The sequence below is a fragment of the Meleagris gallopavo genome, chromosome 1 (assembly GCF_905368555.1).
Source record: "Meleagris gallopavo chromosome 1, MGAL_WU_HG_1.1, whole genome shotgun sequence".
NCBI classification, from domain to species: domain Eukaryota; kingdom Metazoa; phylum Chordata; class Aves; order Galliformes; family Phasianidae; genus Meleagris; species Meleagris gallopavo.
In genome coordinates, this window is record NC_139404.1 from 192,879,819 (window position 1) to 192,899,100 (window position 19,282).

General features: G+C 54.4%; 1 protein-coding gene across 2 annotated transcripts in view; it reads right to left on the bottom strand.

Annotated features, from left to right (window-relative positions):
- ARHGEF17 (Rho guanine nucleotide exchange factor 17) overlaps nt 1–19,282 on the bottom strand; it is a 37,405-nt gene that overhangs the window by 10,645 nt on the left and 7,478 nt on the right. Inside the window, exons 1-10 of one of the 2 annotated variants that reach the window (XM_085216650.1) lie at nt 8,110–8,277; nt 5,175–5,252; nt 3,327–3,509; nt 2,592–2,708; nt 2,053–2,145; nt 1,803–1,979; nt 1,396–1,446; nt 597–706; nt 370–455; nt 63–181 (exon numbers count right to left, since the gene is read on the bottom strand). In XM_085216650.1, the coding sequence (XP_085072776.1) occupies nt 63–181; nt 370–455; nt 597–706; nt 1,396–1,446; nt 1,803–1,979; nt 2,053–2,145; nt 2,592–2,708; nt 3,327–3,509; nt 5,175–5,252; nt 8,110–8,262 (1,167 nt within the window). In that variant the 5' untranslated portion in view covers nt 8,263–8,277. Of the gene's footprint in view, nt 1–62; nt 182–369; nt 456–596; nt 707–1,395; nt 1,447–1,802; nt 1,980–2,052; nt 2,146–2,591; nt 2,709–3,326; nt 3,510–5,174; nt 5,253–8,109; nt 8,278–19,282 lie in introns of those variants that run through there. The other variant, XM_085216648.1, reaches the window with a different exon arrangement.

The following is a 19,282-nucleotide window of genomic DNA, read 5'->3' on the forward strand; positions in this document are numbered from 1 at the left end:
GTAAGTACATCCCAGCTGGTCTCATGGTGGAGGTCACCCACAGGGGACCACCGGCCCCATACCTGGTGGGGGAAGCTGAGGGTCTCTGACAGCTTGCTGACTTGGCCCAGCGTGCTGAGATCTTCGTCCAGGCGGCAGATGCTCTTCTGGATGCTCTCACGGTTGGTGGCTTGTGAGGCACCTGCATGGGGACATGCGTGTGACATTAACCCCTTCCTCCCCAGAGCTGCCCAGGGGAGGCTTCTCCCCTGATGCTTTTAGCCAGGGCGGTGTCAGCCCCAGCAATGGGATGCTTTGAGCCCATCGCTGTTTGCTAGGGGTTGAGTAATGGGTTTCAGGACATGGAATTGGCATCAGGCAGTGACAGACCTTTGATGATGTCCACATCCTCCAGTGGCAGCTTCCAGAGCAGCTTGTACTTGCTGGCCGTATCGATCACGCTGGCTGCAGTGTATCTGCAGGGCAAGGGGTTGGTTGAGCCATGCCTCCCCCTAAAGCCATCCCAGCCCATAGGGATGCCCCAAGGAGGTGGGATAACCCCAGAGGGATGCAATTGGAAAGGGAGCTGGCTGTCCCCCACACCCGGTGGCACTCACAGGCTCATGGAGCTGCGTCGAAGGGAGCCCGACTTGCGCTTCAGTGTGGTGCACACCAGCAGGTCCGTGAAGAGGAAGAGAGAACGGTCTTTCTTCCCACCCACTGCCTTCTGCAGAGATGCAAGAGACACGAGGGACTGCAGATGCACCCAACTCTGCCTCAGCTTCTCCATGTGCCACCCCTACAGTGGTCCTTGGGGGAGCCTCCAAGAATGCCAGGACCTCCGTGGTCCCCATCTTCAGTCTCTCTGTCCAACCTTGACCCTGGGCTTCTGCCAGCTCACCCCGTCTTATCTTTCCCCATTCACTTGGGGACTTTTATATTGTCCTCATCCATCCGTCTGTCCGTCCGTCCGTCCATCTACCCATCCATCTACCCATTCATGCTTCTATCCGTGCATACCTCCATGCATACATCCATGCAGGTGACCATAATTAATCACCCATTATCCATTCATTCCTCCATTGTCTACACATTTGTCCATTCATGTACGTGTCCCTCCATCCAACCATGCTTCCACCCATGCATTATCACGTCATCCCATCCATTATCCATCTGTGGATACTTCTACTCATGAACACCTCCATACATCTATCCATGCATGTATGCATCATCTGTCACCCGTTATCCATCTGTCATTCATCCATCCATGTTTCTGTCCATCCATCCATCCATTCGTGATCCCTGTTGGACATGACCCACCATCCCAACCACCGACTGCCCCGCTTGGTGCACGGTGTCACAATGCTGCCAAAGTGAATGTGCCATGGGGACAAGGGACAGAGGGCCATCTCTTACCACTTCCACCACCATCTCCTGTCGAAGGAACCTGCGGAGTGGGGCCTGGAGCTGTGAGGAAAAGGAGGCTTATGAGTGTCTTTGTTCCTACTCCTGGACCCCACCAGCTCTGCTTGACACCCTGTCCCCTTCCCAAACCTCCCAGCAACCCATGGAGGCAAGAATGGGGAAGGCAGGACCTGAATGAGGAAGCAAGTGTCCCAACATAGGTCAACCCCCCAAAATGGCTGAGTTTTGAGTGAAAGACCCACTCCATGTGTTTGGTGCTGGGTGCAGCTTTGATATGGGTGCTGCTCCCTTGGGTGGTTCAGCCAGGCCAAACGTCCCCTCTTGTCCCTGTGCCCTGCAGCCAGCGTCCATGTCACCCACCCCCACCCAGGACCCCATGCCAAGACCCCCATCCATACATCCTCCATCCCTTCAATGTGGGACTCGATCTCCTGCACGATGCGTGCGTTCCTCTCCACCTCCTCAGCGCTCTTCATCCCCTTGTTGATCCTCTCGGCCACCTGCTTGATGTTGCGTTGGGCGTCGATGAGGAAGGGGTGGTCGGGGTGGTCCTCAGGTGTGTGCTTCAGCAGGTCCTGCCAAGGGGACACCATGGTGTCACTCCTTCCCAGGATGGCAGGGACCTCATCCCAGTGCCACTCCTCCTACCTTCACCAGCAGCTCGTACCGCGGGATCCTCTGGACAGGTTTGATCATCAGGTCAGACAGAGCTTGCTTCTCCTTGTTCTCTCGCATGCTTTGCTGCAGAAAATTGGTGGGGGACAAGTTAGGTGGGACACAATGGGGACACGCCATGGCACCATCCCAGGACATGGAGTGACACTGCTTTGGGATCCGGGTGACTCCTTTTGACAACACCCAGGACGGGATGCCCCATCCATCCCCGGAGGTGTTCAAGGCCAGGTCGGATGGGGCCCTGGGCATCCTGGGCTGCTATGAAATGGGGAGGTTGGTGGCCCTGCCTGTGGTGGGGGTTGGAGCTTCGTGATCTTTGAGGTCCCTTCCAACCCCGGCCATTCTGTGATGCTGTGATTCTATGACCTTACATAAGGCTTTCCGCAATTAAAAAAAGATGGAAAAATCCCACTTTGACTGTAGATAACCAATTTACTCCCACTAACTCCCTCTGCTCCTCCAGTGGCTCCCAGTAAGACGGTGACCAGCCCATGGTGGCACCCAGGACCCACCTCCAAGAACTTCATGAACGCCGGCCGTGCCTCCTTGGCGATCCTGACGGCATCCTTGGCATTGAGGAAGTTGTCGATGTAGGCAGAATAGATGTTCACCAACACATCCTTGGAGAACTGGGGGAAATAGGAGGAAGTTTTTAGGAGGAAGCTTTTCGTGCAGAGGGTGGTGAGGCAGTGGAACAGGTTGCCCAAGGAGGCTGTGGATGCCCCATCCCTGCAGGCATTCAAGGCCAGGCTGGATGTGGCTCTGGGCAGCCCGGGCTGCTGGTTGGCGACCTGCACACAGCAGGGGGTTGGAAGTGGGTGAGCACTGTGCTCCTTTGCAACCCAGGCCATTCTATCATTCTGTGATTCTATGAAATAGGAAAAATGGGATCAGCATGGGGTCAGGGCACGGCTGGAGATTGGAGAAGCTGTCCCAAGGGTTAAAATGGTGTCCATCTGGATCTGCCCAAGCTCAGCTCCCCGCCTCGATTTTTCAGCCCTGACATTTCTGCTCCCGATGCAGAAACTCCAAGCTGCAGAGCCAGCCGGCCGCCGCACCACCCCGCCGTTAAGCTAAGCAGACCAAGGGCCTGGAGATCGTCTCTCTCCATCTCCGACGTGGTTTGCCCATCCTTTCATCATCCCCCTGCTTCCTGCTCCCTGCTCGGGGCCGTGTCCGAAAAAACAAGCACGATAAAGCTAGGTTTTAGGGCTGAACCCAAAATGGGGAACAGGGTCGGGTCCTACCGACTGCACCAGGAGGTCGCCCACTTTCTGCTTCTCGTGCCAGTTCTGCACGCAGTCGTGGATCTGCTCCAGGAACTGCTCGTGGTGCTCCAGCAGCTCGGGGATTTGGTCGAAGATCTCATCCACCAAGGATGGGTCGCACAGCAGTGAGTTTTCGGGTTGTTTCAGCGGCTTCATGTAGCCCTATGGGGAAGCGTTGTGTTGGGGCACCAAGAGATTATCTACTTTTTTTTTTTTCTTTTTTTTTTTTTTTTTTTCCCCACGTCTCCAAAATGACTTTTTCAACCCATTTCATCCCAGCAGGGGGTTCCCCCAGTGAACCCAGCCAAAGGCATGGAATGCTGGAGGAGGCGTCGACCCTACACGGCTCTGGGCACTCAGGAACTGATCAAAGGGTCTAGCTATGCCAATTTTGGCACTCCACTCCCACAGGGACCAATCCTACCCAGTGCATCCCACAGCAGTTTGGGGAGCAGAGTAGGTTCGCTGTCATGAATCTTAGTCCCCTCTGAGTCACCCAACTGGGAAATCATGGCAGCACAACTGTGGGATCCCGAACTATGGGTTCTGGGTGGACTTTAGGGTTCTTGGGGCCAGGAGGAAGGTTTTCTCAAGCCTTCTCAAGCCTTGCTTCCTCCTTATCCCCACTGTATGGGGTGCTGGTGTCCTTTGGGAGGACCATGGAGCTGAGAGAGGTAGGACAGGACCCACTTCAAGCTGCTTTGGATGTCTCCACCTGAGCTGGTGATGGAGGTGCCTCCCACTAAGGATGGGGTTCCCCATTTGATGATGGGGGAGAAGAGCATGGAGATGGTCCCCAGCTCAGCAAACGGCAGAGCTGCCCCTGCACCACCTGGGTTGGCTGGAAGCTGCTGCTCCAGCTGGTCCCCATGACTGGGAGCCACAATCCCACAGCCACCAGTGCACCTTTTCCTGGCTGGGGGCATTTGGAGCCCCGTGGTCCCACTAGAAGACCAGCTCCCCTGGATGTGTCTCAAGGGTGACAGCTCAGCCATCAACACCATGACCAGCAGAGACACCATCTAACCCAGAACCATGCAGAGCTTCCCCCAAAATCAGGCCTAGAACCAGGCTCCTTTTGCCCCTCCAAGGCAACATCTGCACTAGGAGCTGCCTCAAAAGGTCCCTTCCTCCTTCAGCAGAGCACATCTGGATCTGCTGTGGGATTAGCCTTGCTGGGGGCTGATCAGGAAAGCCAAAATAGGTGTCAGGATGACAGCTGCCCAAATGCTCATCCCAGCAGATGTCAGACAGGCACTGCTTTGTGGCAAGCAGATCAGACCTTATGACTTCAGGCATTTCCACCTGCAGCAACGGGGTCTGACATCCCATAGCTATGCCAGAGTGGCTTTGCCTTCAAGGGGCTCATTGCCATTGTCTTTCTGAAACACCTTCACAGCCATCTGAGATGTGAGTGAGGCTGCTCTGGGCGGATGGGATTAGGCTGGGGAAAAAATGGGACCTAAAAATCCCCTAGCCCATGGGGGGTGTTGGGGGTGTCAGAGTCCCCCAGCATGGGATGTGCACCAGCAGGGGCTCAGGAGATGCAAGGAGGAGGTTTGGGATACGCTCCCTTCTAGGTGACAGCTGATCAGGACCAGCTACAGCGTTGATTTGTTGCTGTCCCCGACGCTGCCACCCATCTCCTCCCCGTTCCTGTGCTGATACAACACTGGGGTCTGACTCCACATCCCAGGCATGGCCACAAGGAAGGGAAGGGCACAAGGAGGGGATGTCCACAAGGAAGGGACAGCTGCACTGTGACAGCTCCCCACGTCCCCCTGCACCACCACGTGCCCCCCCCCACGCCCACCCATAGCCCCTTACCTGCATCAAGGTGCGCAGGGACTCCACGTAAGACTGCTCCGTGTCCAGCAGCGTCATGATGACGTGCTTCCTCATGTCCTGCACGGGTGGAGAGAAAACCCAAATGAAATCGGGGTGACAACAGGGACACCGAGACGTCCCCTCCGGTGCCGGCACGGGGGCTGTGCGCCAGAGGAGCCCGGCGTGCTTCCAGCTCCCTCTCCGCCCCGATGGAGGAATCCAGGAGGATTAGGAAGTACATGACACCGACGCCTGGTTTCCTCCACGCCCGCGTCAGGAGCTCTCACAGCCCTACATGGGTCGGTGCTGGCGGGCTCCTTCTCCCCTCTTGGCGCGGCCCCGTGCTGTGAATTCCTGACGGCACCCGGGCACCCGTGCTGGTCCCATCCAGCTCTGATGCTGTGTGCGCCAAGGAGGGGGCTCAGAGGGTCAGGGGGATTGTGGGGTTTGGGGTTTGGGCAGATCTGGGGCTCAGAGGCTCAGAGTCCCCCCCTATAATGGGGTTTGCCCCCAAGCGGACCCTAGGCTGAAGCTCAGCCTTAGGGCACAGTGGGACAAGGGATACAAGGCGAGTGGCACCCTGAAAGTACTGGGTGCTGAAGTGCTCTAGAGGCTCTGGATTCAAAGATGCCCCAAAGGTACTGGGTAGCTGGGATGCTCCAAGGACCCTCAGTGCTGAAAAACCCCAAATTTTTGGATGCTGACATGCTCCAAGCAGCCTGGGCGCAGAGATACCCCGAAAGATTTGGTTGGTGTGATGTTCCAAGGACCCTGAATACAGACACACCCCAAATTTTTGATGCAGAGACAGCCCAGAAGTTTTGACGCAGACACCCCCAAAAGATTGGGGTGCAGAGATGCTCCAAAGACCCCAGAAGTTTTGGGTGCAGAAGTGGTCCAAGGACCACACGTATGAGACACCCCAACAATTCTGGGTGCCAAAGTGCTCTGATGACCCCAGATGCAGAGACGCCCCAAAAATTTTGGGTTCTGAGGTGCTCCAAGGACCTCTGGTGCAGAAACACCCCAAAAGATTTGAGTGCAGAAGTCCTCCAAACCCCCAAAATTTTGGGAGTAGAAGCAATCCAAGGACCATGGGTATGAGACACTCCAACATTTCTGGGTACCAAGATGCTCCGAGTACCCTGGGTTCAGAGACACCTCAAAGTTTTGTGTGCTGAGGTGCTCCAGATACTTGGGGATGGAGATGCTCCAATGGCTCTGGGCACAGTGAGACCCAAAGAGCCCTGGGACTGCAGGCACCCCAAAGTCCATGCATGCAGGGACCTCCCCAAAGGCCCCCCCTGCAGAGATGTCCCGACCAGATGTCCCTGGAGCTGCAGAATTCCAGTCTGGCCACGCACCCCCATTTCTCTTGCACCCCCACATTGTTTACGGGCTCAGCCACACCAAAATGCTGGAACACTCACTCCAAATAATGCACTTTCCCATCCACCCATCCCTGCCCACGGACGGAGCCGTGCCTCAGTTTCCTCATTGCTCTCCACACTGAGGCTGCTTTCTCTTCACCAAAGCAACTTTCCTCCTTGCACATCCTGGACCACAACTTTCAGTGTCAGGACTGACCCTACATGGAACCAGTGCAGTGCCTGCTCCTGCACCGTGCCTCAGTTTCCCCAGCACGCACACAGCTCCTTGTTCCTCCTGATCCTTTGTGGACTGCTCCCATCTTGCTTCCCCTAGGACCCCCAAACCTGACACAGCCCACCCTCACTCTGCATCAGCATGGCACTGAGATGCTCAACACCCCACGGATCAGGAGATGTGGGGGGCATTCCCCCAGCACTGCAACCACCTGCTCCATCTGCACACCTCCACAGTGCAAGCAAGCATATGTGGCTGGGGTGGGGGGGGCTTTGTGCAGATTCAGACCCCAGCACCCCCACAGCCCCAAGATGCTCAGCACAAAGTGAAATGAGGATGGAGGTGCGGGATGAGGATGGATGTATGAGATGAAGATGGAGGTATGGGATGAAGATGGAGCCACAGACGAGGATGAGGATGGCAGCACAGATGAAGATGGAGACGTGAGATCCAGAGATGAGCACAGGATGAGGACAGAGGTGTGGGATGAGGATGGAGGCACAGGATGAGGATGGAAGCACAGAGTGGGTGTAGGTGCTGATGAGGATGAGGATGGAGGCACAGATGAGGATGAAGGTGTGGAATGAGGATGAAGGCACGGATGAAGATGGAGGCACAGCTGAGGGTGGCGGCACAGATGAGGATGAGGATGGAGGAACAGGATGAGGATAGAGGCACAGCTGAGGGTGGCGGCACAGATGAGGATGAGGATGGAGGAACAGGATGAGGATAGAGGCATAGAGTGGATGGAGGTGCAGATGAGGATGAGGATGAAGATGAAGGCACAGATGAGGGTGGAGGCACAAGATGAGGATGAGGGTGGAGGAGCATATGAAGATGAGGATGGAGGCACAGCTGAGGATGGAGGTGCAGAGGAGGATGGAGGTGTGGGATGAGGATGAAGGCACAGACGAGGATGAAGGCACAAGATGGGGATGAGGATGGAGGTATGGGATGAGAATAAAGGCACAAGATGAGGATGACGATGAGGATAAGGATGGAGGTGTGGGATGAAGATGAGGATGGAGGCTTGGGATGAGGATGAGGATGGAGGTGTGGGATGAGGATGAAGGCACAAGATGATTATGATGAGGATGAGGGCACAGGTGAGGATGAGGACGGAGGCACGGCTCAGGCTGCAGCCATGGGTGCAGATGCAGCACGGGATGAAGATGGATGCTCGGTTGCCACGGCGACGGCACTCCAGACCCCGCTCGGCACACGTGTCCCACCATGACGCAGCCGTCCCCCCCTCGCCCACCCCCAGCAGTGTCCCCCCACCCAATCCCTGCTCCCATGGCGGGGAGGGGGACCCCTTCCTCCGCGTCACCTCGGGGGCACCGCGACCCTTCTCCGGCAGTTCCTCGGCGGCCCCCCCGAGCCCGGAGGCGGCGGTGAAGGCAGCATCGATGCCGTCCCCGATGTCTCTCATGTCCTCCAGCGCGATGGTGAACTGCGCCAACGTCCTCACCATCTGCAGCATGCGGGTCCCGGGCTCGGTCCGTCCCACGCGGCCCAACGGGAAGGAGAAAAAGCTCAACCTCTCCCCCTCGGACCCCCCCACCCCCCCGGTTTGGTAAAGAAAAAACCGCCGCAGCGGCGCGGAGGGAGATAGAAGAGAGGGAGCTATTAATAGCCAGCCGTATAAAACGATAACACCGATAGAGCCCTCCTGCAGAGCGGCCGTAAGCTGCGTGCGTCTGCGTGCGTGCGTCCGGGGGTGCGTGTGTCCCCGGCCCCAGGAGGTGCCCACGGGCACCGGGGTGGAGAGAGATGGGAGCGGGGCTGAGCGCGGCGGTACGGCCGTGCCCACGCACGCACGGCGCAGGGCTGGGTGATGCTGCAGGGAGGGGGGCTGCGGCCATCAGCTCCTGGGAGAGGGGGCTGTTTTGGGGGTGAAAGTGGTGGTTTGGAGCTGGCTGATGTGTTCCCACTTTGCTCAGCGCTGGGGGGTCACCGTGTCTCCAATTGTATTCCCAGCGTTAGGGTTCCACATATCCTTCTCTCAAAGCGCATCCATGATTTCCAGGATCTGGTTTTTAAAAAAGGGAAACTGAGGCATGGAGCAAACCTTCCCTGTCTTGTAGGAGCTAGGGAAACTGAAGCACAGAGCAGGACCCCCCCCCCCCAGAAAAATCCCACCCTTTAGCACCTACATCCCAGCTCACTGTCTCAGCATCTTCTTGCAGCGCTTCCCTCCTGCTTCGTTAATGAAAATCTAATTAGCCGCTTGCCCGTTTCCCCAGCAACGGCATGCAGCAGGGCTGCACCCTACTGTTGCAGACAGGCAATTTCCTCTCTGTGCCGAGGAGGATGAGCAGCCCTCCCTGGGGTGCAACGCAGAGGATGGACAGCTCAGTGCATGTAATGCGGGCTGAATGCAGACGTGCCAACAGTTTTAAACCCTCCCCATCGCTGTGATTGGGGAGGAGGGACCTGGCATGGGCTGCATAGGGCTAATTGCATTAGGGGTAATGAGGCTCTTTGCAAAGCCCTTGTTAATGGTTCTGCAGCATCCTGCTCACCACGGGCTCGGCTTGGTTGCAATCAGGGCCAATTTGGATTGAAATCATCTGGATTGCAATCCCAGTCCCATTTCTGTTGGAGTCCCAGACACACTGGGATTACAATTTTGGACCCCTCTGGGCTGCAATCCCAGACCTATTCCAGTTCCTATTCCTGGATCCACGTGGGTTCCAATCTCAGATCCATTTCATTTGCAATCACAGATCCACTGTGTTTGCAATCCTGGACCTCTTTGGACTGCAGTCCAACCCAACTGGGTTGCAATTTTGGCCTCTTTTCATTGCAATCCCAGACCCACCTGGGCTGCAAACCTGAGCTCATCTGAACTACAGTCTCGGACTCACTGGGTTTGCAATCCTGGACACATTTCTGTTGCATTCCTGAACCCTTTTAGACTATAATCCTGCACCCAAATGGGATACAATTTTGGACCCATTTTGGCTGCAATCCTACACCTACTGAGGATTCAGTTCTGGCCTGATGGTTGCAATCCTGGAATCATCTGGGTTGATATTTTGGACCCAAATGAGGTGCAATCTTGGACTCATTTTAATAGCAATCCTAGGCCCACTGGGCTTGCAACCCTGGGCTCCTTTGCTTTGCAAACTTGGATCAATTTCTGTTCCAATCCCAGATCCATTTGGACTGTAATCCCAGACACACTGGGGTTGCCATCTTGGACTCATTTGGGTTGCAATATTGGACTCATTTGGGTTGTAATATTGGATGCATCTAGGTTGCAATTCTGGATCTATTGGGGCTGCAATCTCAGATCCATTTTAGCTGCAATTCTAGACACAATGGGGTGCAATCCTGAGCTCATCTGGGTTGCAAAGTTGGACCCATTTGGGCTGCAATCTTGGACCCATTGGATTGCAATCCCAGATCCATTGGGGTTGCAATGCTTGCAATGCTGGACCTATCTGAGTTTTAATCTTTGATCTATTTGAACTGCAGTCCAATATCCATTTCAGTTGCAATCTCAGACCCATTTTGATTGCAGTTGCAGACCCATCTGGATTGCAGTGCTGAACCCATTGGGACTGTAGTTCCAGACCCATTGGAATTGCAAACCCAGAACCATTGGTGTTGCAATCCCACAGTCACCAGGGGTTGCAGTGCTTAGCCCATTAGATTAGATTGGGACTGCAATCCCAGAGCCAGTGGGGCTGCAATGCTGAACCATTGGGACTGCAATCCCAGACCCAGTGTGGCTGCAATGCTGAACCCATTGGGATTGCAATCCTAGACCCACTGGGGCTGCAACGCTGGACCGAATGAATCCATCTGGGTTGCAATCCTGGACCAACCAAAGTTGCAGTCCAGGACCCACTGGGGTTGCAATCCTGGATCCATTGCAAGTGCAATCTCTGCTGCAGTCCTGGACTCATCTGGGCTGCAGTGTTGGACCCATCAGGGTTGCAATCCTGGGCTCACTTCAGCTGCAGCTCTGCACCCAGGTGGGTTGCAACCTCTCACCAACTGAGGCTTCAATGTTAGACTCCTTTTCGTTTCCTTTCCAGATCCACCAGCCCCCACCATACCCAGGGAGGAGCTTCATCCCTCTCCCTGTGCAGAAGGGCGTTCCCATATCCCTAAAGCAGTCCCCATTCCCATCCACCCCCATTCCTTTATTCAACCCCTTCCCACGGCGGCGCCGCAAGTGGATTCTCCAGTGTCTACTGTTAGGGTTGAGCTCCCACGGCAGCGCCTTGAGAGCTTTAAAAAGAGGGAGGAGGGATGGAGAAAAGGCCGAGTGAGGCAGCAGGGCTGAGCCCTACAGCACCCAAAGCTTTTTTCACTGTTGGAAAGGGAGGAAAAGCTGACGCGCCACTGCCCAGCCTGGACCCCCCTGCGCGCGGCCCGCAGCCCACAGGAAATTCCTGGGAGTGTTTGGGCCACTCGAGCAGCACAGCCTATTTTTAGGGAGGGCTAAAATATGAGCCAGCTATTTTTAGAGAGGCTCTTTGTAAACACCTTGAGACTTCCTCTCGGATGAGCTTTATTTGTAATTTCGGTGCCCAATGCCATCGATCCACGGGTTCCCCATCCCCTCAACCCCAAATCCCACTGGGAAAACTGCTGGCTTCCCCCCTTGGCTTTTCCTTTTCCTCTCCTGGAATGGCAATCCCAACCCTGGCCCTGCAGGGAGTAGAATCCCAGAGCCCAGGAGCTCTCTTAGCTGCTCTGCTTCACTGTCATGCAATGGAGCTCAAATGGGTCCACAGCTCAGAGCAATGAGGCCCTGCGAGCATCACCCCAAACCCAGCAGACACAGTGCCTTCTGGCACAGAAGAAATTCCTTTAGAGCAGCACAACCTTGGCCAGCAACAGCCACGTCCCCGTTGATCTCCAGGCTTTAATTCATCCCCAAAGCACCAATTTCAAAAAATTGATATAAATACAGAGCTGGACACCATGGTGAAGCAATGGATGCTGTGAGCTTGGGCATTTTTGGGGTCTTTATACTGCAAAATATGCAAGAAAGTCCTCCAAAATCTATTTATTTATTTTTTTAAGAGGCTTTAGGAGAGAGGGAGCTGCATAGGGCTGTATAGGGACTTGAAATGGTCCCCACTGTGTCAATCTGACTTCAGTCTCCCCCTAAGACTGAGACTGTGCACATAGCAATGCATGTCACAGCCCCACTGCCAGCAGGAACTGGGACATGAGGGTGGGTGTCAGCGGTGCAATGACCACTGCCTTTGCACCCCACTCTTTTTCGGGGGGGCAAAAAGCCCTGCTTTAGGTAAAACTGGAGCATTTTGGATCATTTTTGGAGCAGAGTTTGCTGCTCTGAAGCTTGTCCTGCAGGAGGAGCAAGCCCTGCGTTGAGAGATGTGGCTTTCTTCCCACCCCCTCAACATGTGCCAAAATTGAAAGAATAAAATCAGGCACGCACACACAAGTTGCTTTCCTCATTTACAGCTTGTCCCCAACCACCAGCTCCTGACGTTCCGCAAATAATGTGGGAATTCTTGAAGGAAAAGCAAAACCAGAGCCAAGCTGTACCCATCTTAGTGTCTCTCCTCCTCCTGAGTCCCACTCTGCAAGGAACTGGGAGGGGAACTGGGATGGGAACTGGGATAGGAACTGGGAATTCCGTTCTCCCCAGGGCAGATCCCACTAGAGGGAGCTGGGACACAGCAAGAACCTCTGCCTCTGGGGACAGTCCCCTGCCCTGGGGAGGAAGTAGTGCGTGGGATGCCCAACGTGCAGGTCTGGATTAACACCTTTAATGCTTTATTTGTCCCAAAACATGGAGAAAAGGGCATAGAAAGAAGGCAGAGCCATTTCCAGCTAAATAATTGGTTCCTGGTGGCATCTCCCCGGCGCGGTAAGCTTGCTCGCGCACTGCAAGATGCCCCATCCTCTGCACACAAGGAGCCTCCATTTTGGGGCAAAACGACCCTAAATCTACAAATCTACACACCAGATAACAGAGTATTTGTTACCTCTGGGGAATTTCAACCACCACTGGGAACGTGACACAGTCATCCCTATCCCAAGCTGCACTCTGACACCTCGCTGCTTTCCCAGCCGAGCACTCCTTTCTCCCTACACTTTCTTAGGATGATCCGAGGGCCAGAGGAGGGGTTTCTGGAGGAAAGTTTGAGGTTAATGAAATGAGCCGTTTATAGGGCTGGCGGTTTGCAGTGATGTGGCTGACGTGAAACCTAAATAGCTCGGATGATGCTATTGTGTCCAATTCCGTATTTCCTCAATTGCTCGGTTTCTGGCAGGAAAAATCACTCGGAAAGATCACGTTCCCTCCTCTTTCAACCAGAAGGTTTGATTGGAGTCTGTATAGCTTTCAAGGCAAGCCCATCCATCCAGCCCAGCCCTCCGCTGGCCCTTTGCCTCGGGATGAATTTCCCACCAGCAGCGGCGGCGTGCGGCTCTTGGCTCCTTTCCCACGTTACTCGTCCCCAGTGCCCTGAAGTCTGTCTGCCTGCAAGCCGTCCCAGCGTGGCTGCCTCTGGCCTGAGGATAAAGCTGGGAACAGCCATCTTTGTGCAGCACCCATCTCCAACATCCCTGAAACTGGCCACTTTCATCCTTGGGCACCAATCTCCACCATCCATAGTATCGGCCGCCTCCTTTCCCAGGTGCCAATCGCTACGATCCCTGGTCCTGATACATCCATCCCTTAGTGCCAACCTCCACCATTCTTGGTATTGGCCATCTCCGTTCCTGGGAATCTCCAGCATCCATGGCACTGGCCATCTCCACGCCTGAATACCAATCTCTACCATCCTGGTCCTGATACATCCGTTCCTGGGTGTTGATCTCCACCATTCCTGGTATTGGTCACCTCCATTCCTGTCAATCTCCAGCATCCATGGCACTGGCCACCCCCACCCCTGGGTGCCATTCACCACCACCTTCCTGTACTGGCCACTTCCACCCCTGGACATCAATGTCCACCATCCCTGGCCCTGACACATCCATCCCTGGGTACCAATCTCCACTGTGCCTGGTACAGATCACCTCCATCCCTGGGCACTGATCTCCACCACTCATGCATGGTGTGTTTTCCTGCCAAAAAACTGCAGAAGAAGAGAGGCTGTGCCAAGGAAGGATGCTGGTGGCCATCCATCCATCCGGCCGGCCGCTTGCTGTTCTCCCACGGGTAAGGTCCATCCCAACCCCTTTCCAGAGCGTAACTTCTTTAAAGGAAATACGAGCATAAATCAGCAGTCCTGCTTCAGCTCTGCTCTGGTTACTAATAATACCCCGGTGTTTATTCTCAGCCCTCGGGATGGAGATGTTTGCTTTTGCCTCAGCTGTGCTTTTTCCCAGGCTCTGAGGAGCGCCGCTTTGGTGCTGGGATGCTCCCATGGAGAAAGGCAATGTCCAGGAGAAGGAGGAGGGATGGAGGAGGGATGGAGGAGGGATGGAAGAGGGATGGAGGAGGGATGGAGGAGGGATGGAGGAGGAGGGGAGCGATGGCTCAGCTCATCTTTCCCTTCTTTGACTGCTCAGCTGCGGTGATTCATCCCAGGAGGACATGGCCTGGCTGCAATTCTGCTTTTAAAGTGTGAGAAAAAAAGCCAGATTTTGGCGTTTTTTTTTTTTTTGTTTGTTTTGTTTTTAATTAAATTAAAAAAAAAAAAAAAAAAAAAGGATCAGATGAAGCAATATTTCCAGGATGTGAGGAGGGGTGCTGGGCACCCCATGCCATCCCAGTGAGCAGCACTGCCAGGCACTCGACTGTGATGGGACAGGGGCAGGAGGGAGGCTCATTTCCCGGAGAGGCAAAAACTCATCAGCCAAGCATGCAGCAGGACAGCAGGGCTCTGCCCATGTGATTTTAATTGAAATCAAGGCCACAGGTTGCACCAGGAGGACTCTGTGAGGGGTTTCCCTCCTCCTCCAGCAGTACCACCATCACCATTTGGGCATTCCAGCACATTGTTCCATGCGGTACCCATACTCTATCTCCAAACCTGAGCATCCTCCCCACACCATGCTCCCGCAAAGCCTGTCCCTATTCACACCCCCAGCGCTCTTCCCTTGCTCACACCGAGCCCTTAGAAAACTCATTGCACCCAGAAGGTTAAGCTTGCCGTGGGGGATGTGGGCCGCAGGGCCCCAGAGCAGCTTTCACCAAATATGGAAAGTTGTTGTTTTGTTTTGTTTTGGGTTTTTTTTTGCTCAAGTTTTAGTCACGCAGGCTGGAGCCTGAGAGCACTGCTTTCCACATGCTTAGGTCAGACCACAACAACACGGCCCCGATCCCCACTGCTGCATCCAACCCATGAACGGTGTCCAGTGAGGGCTCACCCAGCCCTGGGACCACGCAAGGATCTCCCATCCTTGCCCTGGTGCAATCCCAGCGGACATCCACAGGTCCTGTCCCTGTCTCTTAGTGCTGACACACGTGGGCAGGAGGTGGTGGGGTGCCTGGTCCTATGGAGCATGGGAGAGGAGGGGGCAAGCAAAAGTGGGGTACCCAGGAGGGTCTGGTGGCACCCAGGGGGGCGATGGGTACCATGAGATGGTGGACACCAGGAATCCATGGGCCCCCAGGGGTCCATGGGCCACAGGAATCCACATGCACCTTGATGCTAACGGGCACCCAAGACCCAAAGGGCATCTAAGGCTCCATGAGAACTTCAAAATCCAGGGGAACAAGGAACTACAGGTACCCAAGACCTAAAGGACACCCAAGGGTTGATGACTATCCAAGAGTTGACAGACTCCAACAGACACCCAAGAGTTCACACACACCCAGGTGATGATGGGCACCAGGTGTCAGTGACAATAGAGGACAATAGAGGCTGTCTGGTGCACCCTGGAGCTGTTGGGAACCTAGAAGCTGATGGAGCTGGTGACACTGAGGAACTGATGGGCACCCAGGAGTCACCCAAGGAGTTCAGGGGTACGTACAAGCTTATAGACACCTAAGAGCCAAGAGCCATCCAGGAGCCAAAGGACACCAGGAACTGATGGACACCCCGGAGCCACCAAAGAGTCCATGAGAACCCAGGAACTAACTGACAGATACTGAAGAGCCACCCAGGAGCTCATGGACACCAAGAGCCAAGAGGCAGCAAGAGTCAACAGACACCAGAAACTTATGGGCACCCAGGAGCCAGGAGGAGTCCAGAAGAAAAGGGAGACCAGGAGCATCCTTAGGCATGCAGGAGTAGCGGGCACCCAGGAGTCCAAGAGCACCCAGGAATCCATCAGGACCCAGGAACTGATGGACACCCAAGAGCCACCCAGGAGCTCATGGTCACCAAGGAGCTGACAGCCAAGACATCCATGGACACCCATGAACCAAGAGACACCTGGGTGCCCAGGGACACCCAGGAGGTAATGGGCACCCTGGAGCCCCAAGGATATCATGCCCCTATCCCAGCCTTACGCATGGCTACCCTGCCCTGACCATGCCCTTGGAAATCACCAGGAGAAGCCCACCCCCAGCACTGCCCGCACCCCACAGCCATCCCGGCCCCACAGCAGGTCCCCTCACCCAGCACGGCCACAGACAGGGCAGCAGGGAGCAACTGAGGGGGGGGTCACAGAAACGCCCACGGCGCATCACATCAAGGAGAGGTGACACCTTCCCCATAACATCACTGTCACATTGAGGTGAGAAAAGGGCATTTTGGCACCTACTGACCTGCGGCGGGTGCGGACGGCAGAGGGGTGACCCCCGTCTCTGGTGACCGAAGCTCTGAGCCATCTATATCCCATTGCAGCGGGGCTTTGGGCAACCAGAAGTGAGATGGAAAAGCAATGTTGAATGTTCCTGTGCAGCACCAGCTCCTGCGGTGCGGTCCGCTACCGATAGCGACAGGATTTCTGCCGTGGGGTCAGGATAAAACCCGTAAAAAAAGAAAGGAGAAGTATGCCAAATCAGGGCAGGCCGGCGAGTCTCCTGCTACCCCAGCTAAAAAAAGCAGGAAACCATATCCCAGGCTGGGAGATGCCAATCTTCCCATGCAAACAACTCCCTGCTTGTTTTCTTTGGAGAGTACCAGCGGGCCAGGGAACGTGCGGTCACAAATAGCAACACTGCCGCCCTGCCAGGGAAATATTAACCAGTCCTGCTCATGCAGTGCTGATGTCCCCACGTAGGTACCACTGCCATCCTCCCATTGGGTCCCATGGGTCCTCCAGAAGGCAATCAATGAGTGATGTCACCGTGCAGCATCTCAGATGTCCCTCCCCCCAGCACATCCCTGCCCCGGTGCCAAAGTTCTTGTGGGGTCCATTGATGGCCCCGATGGCACCATTGGAGCAGTTGGTAAATCACCTCCGGTTCCCAAAAAGGGAAGATGCAAACCCTTTTGGGGTCCATTGGTAGTCTGGATGTCACCAGTGAGATGACTGGTGATGTACAGACACTCCTGGTTCTCAAAAAGGGACAAGCACTAGTACACAGGGGATAAGGGACATGTTAGGATGGAGTGGTGTCACCAGCCTGGTGCACTCATCGGCACCCCCAGCCCTCAAATTATAGGGACTGTAGGCATACTTAAGTGTACCTATCAATATAAGGCAGCTGGGGGAGAAACAGCTCAGGGTTAGCGATGGCCACAGCCACTACCACGGAACAACTGGTCCCAGTGGCTGGTGTGGGCAGGGACTGGGAGTCTGGCGCTGGAGCCTGAAGATGAGCAGCTCTGGACCCTCTCCTCCAGCACAGACCAACAGGAGTTTGCTAGAAGCTCGAGTTGCTGGAATATTTTTACCCAGATGCTGATTTTCGCTCTCCCTCCTATTGGCCAGCCCGCAGTTCCCAAAGACCGAAAAGCAAACACGCTATTTATAGAGAGAGTTCATTTACTGGAGCCTTTCCCTTTGAAATTCCTCACCCATCCTCGCCATGGAAACCGAGAGAGCCTGGAGAAACAGCCCCACCGGGACCAAACATCAGAGCTTTAAAAAGAGCCGCATGGGGAGAGGGGGTGGAAGTGGCCAATGTTCCCCTCTGGACACATCCTGGCCTGGAAGAACCACGGTGCAAATCACAGCGCCCTCAGTTCAGTGGGTTTGGGCTATGCAAGGGTGGACTTGATGCCTTCAGGATCAGATGTTCTGGAAGATGGACCATGTATGCTCTGCAAGCCAAATCCGTGGGGCCAGTGGGTCTTGGAGTGGGTGCTGGAGGTGGGTGGGTGGAGATGGGTGGATGGATGGATGGACGGACGGATGGATGGATGGATGGGTGGATGGATGGATGGATGGATGTAAAAAAGGTGGATGGAAATGGATGGATGGATAAGTGGATGGATAAAGATGGAGATGGATGGAGATGGATGGAAAGATGGAGAGAGAAGGAAGACTGTACAAGGATGGAAAAAGGTGGATGGAGATGGATGGATGGATGGATAGGTGGATGGATAAAGATGAAGACGGAAGGATTGGTGGGTGAATGGAGATGGATGGAGATAGATGGATGGGTAAGGATGGAGATGGATAGAAGGATGGACAGAGAAGGATGACTGCATAAGGATAGAGGCTTTAAAATTTCTGCTTTCTTACAGTACTGGCAGCCTTGGGGACAGATTGTTCTCTGCAGACACTTATAAGTAGTGTTCAATTTCCAGGTCTTGCTTCCTGCTGTCTTTGAGGTCTGGAAATGCAGTGGAGATGGTGCCGCTGTAAGTGATGCATGCTGGTAAATTAATTACAAGTCCTCCACCTTTTTCAGTCAGTAGATTCCTACCCATTTAATATGGGCTTTGGAAAACTGATGGGAAGGCCAAGATTCACCCTTGAAGGAAGAGAAACTATCTTTTATAAAAAATAAACCTTACCATCTTATTGAATTAGGTGCACTGGATAGGCTGTAAGAAAAACCTGGGATAGCGGTAGGACAGGAGCTGGATGATCCTCATGGGTCTCTTTCAGAATGGGATATTCTATGATTCCATGATGGAGATGTGTGGTTAAAAATGGATGGATGGACAGATGGATGGATGGATGGAGATGGATGGATGGATGGATGGATGGATGGATGGATGGATGGATGGATGGATGGATGCATGGAGATCAATGGAGACAAGTGGATTAAGATATGTGGAGATGGGTGTGTGTGTGAGTGGAGGAAAGGAAAAAAAGAAGTGAGAAAGGAAGTCTCCCTGCAGATAGGACACAAGGCACTAAGGATGTGCTAAAGGTCTGCTGGACACCAACATCACTGCAGAAATAAGACCTGGGAACCTCTGAGTCTCTGCTGAATTTGGCTGGCAGGTATCAATGATGCACGTGCAAATCTCAAAGCTGCCAATCTGTTACATCCCCTGCAGCAACGGATTGGAAACTGATGGACTGAGCCACGTTCCCCAAACCAGAGCTTTGAGAGCAGGTGATGACTGCCTGGAAAAGAGCTGGAGGAGCCAACAAATGCTTTGGCTGTGTGGGATTTTACATGGAAAAGCCCAGGTATGAAGCTCCATGCAGGCAGGGTGCAGGCAGGTTGCCCAGAATTGCAGCAGTCCTTGTGTAAAGCTCAGCCA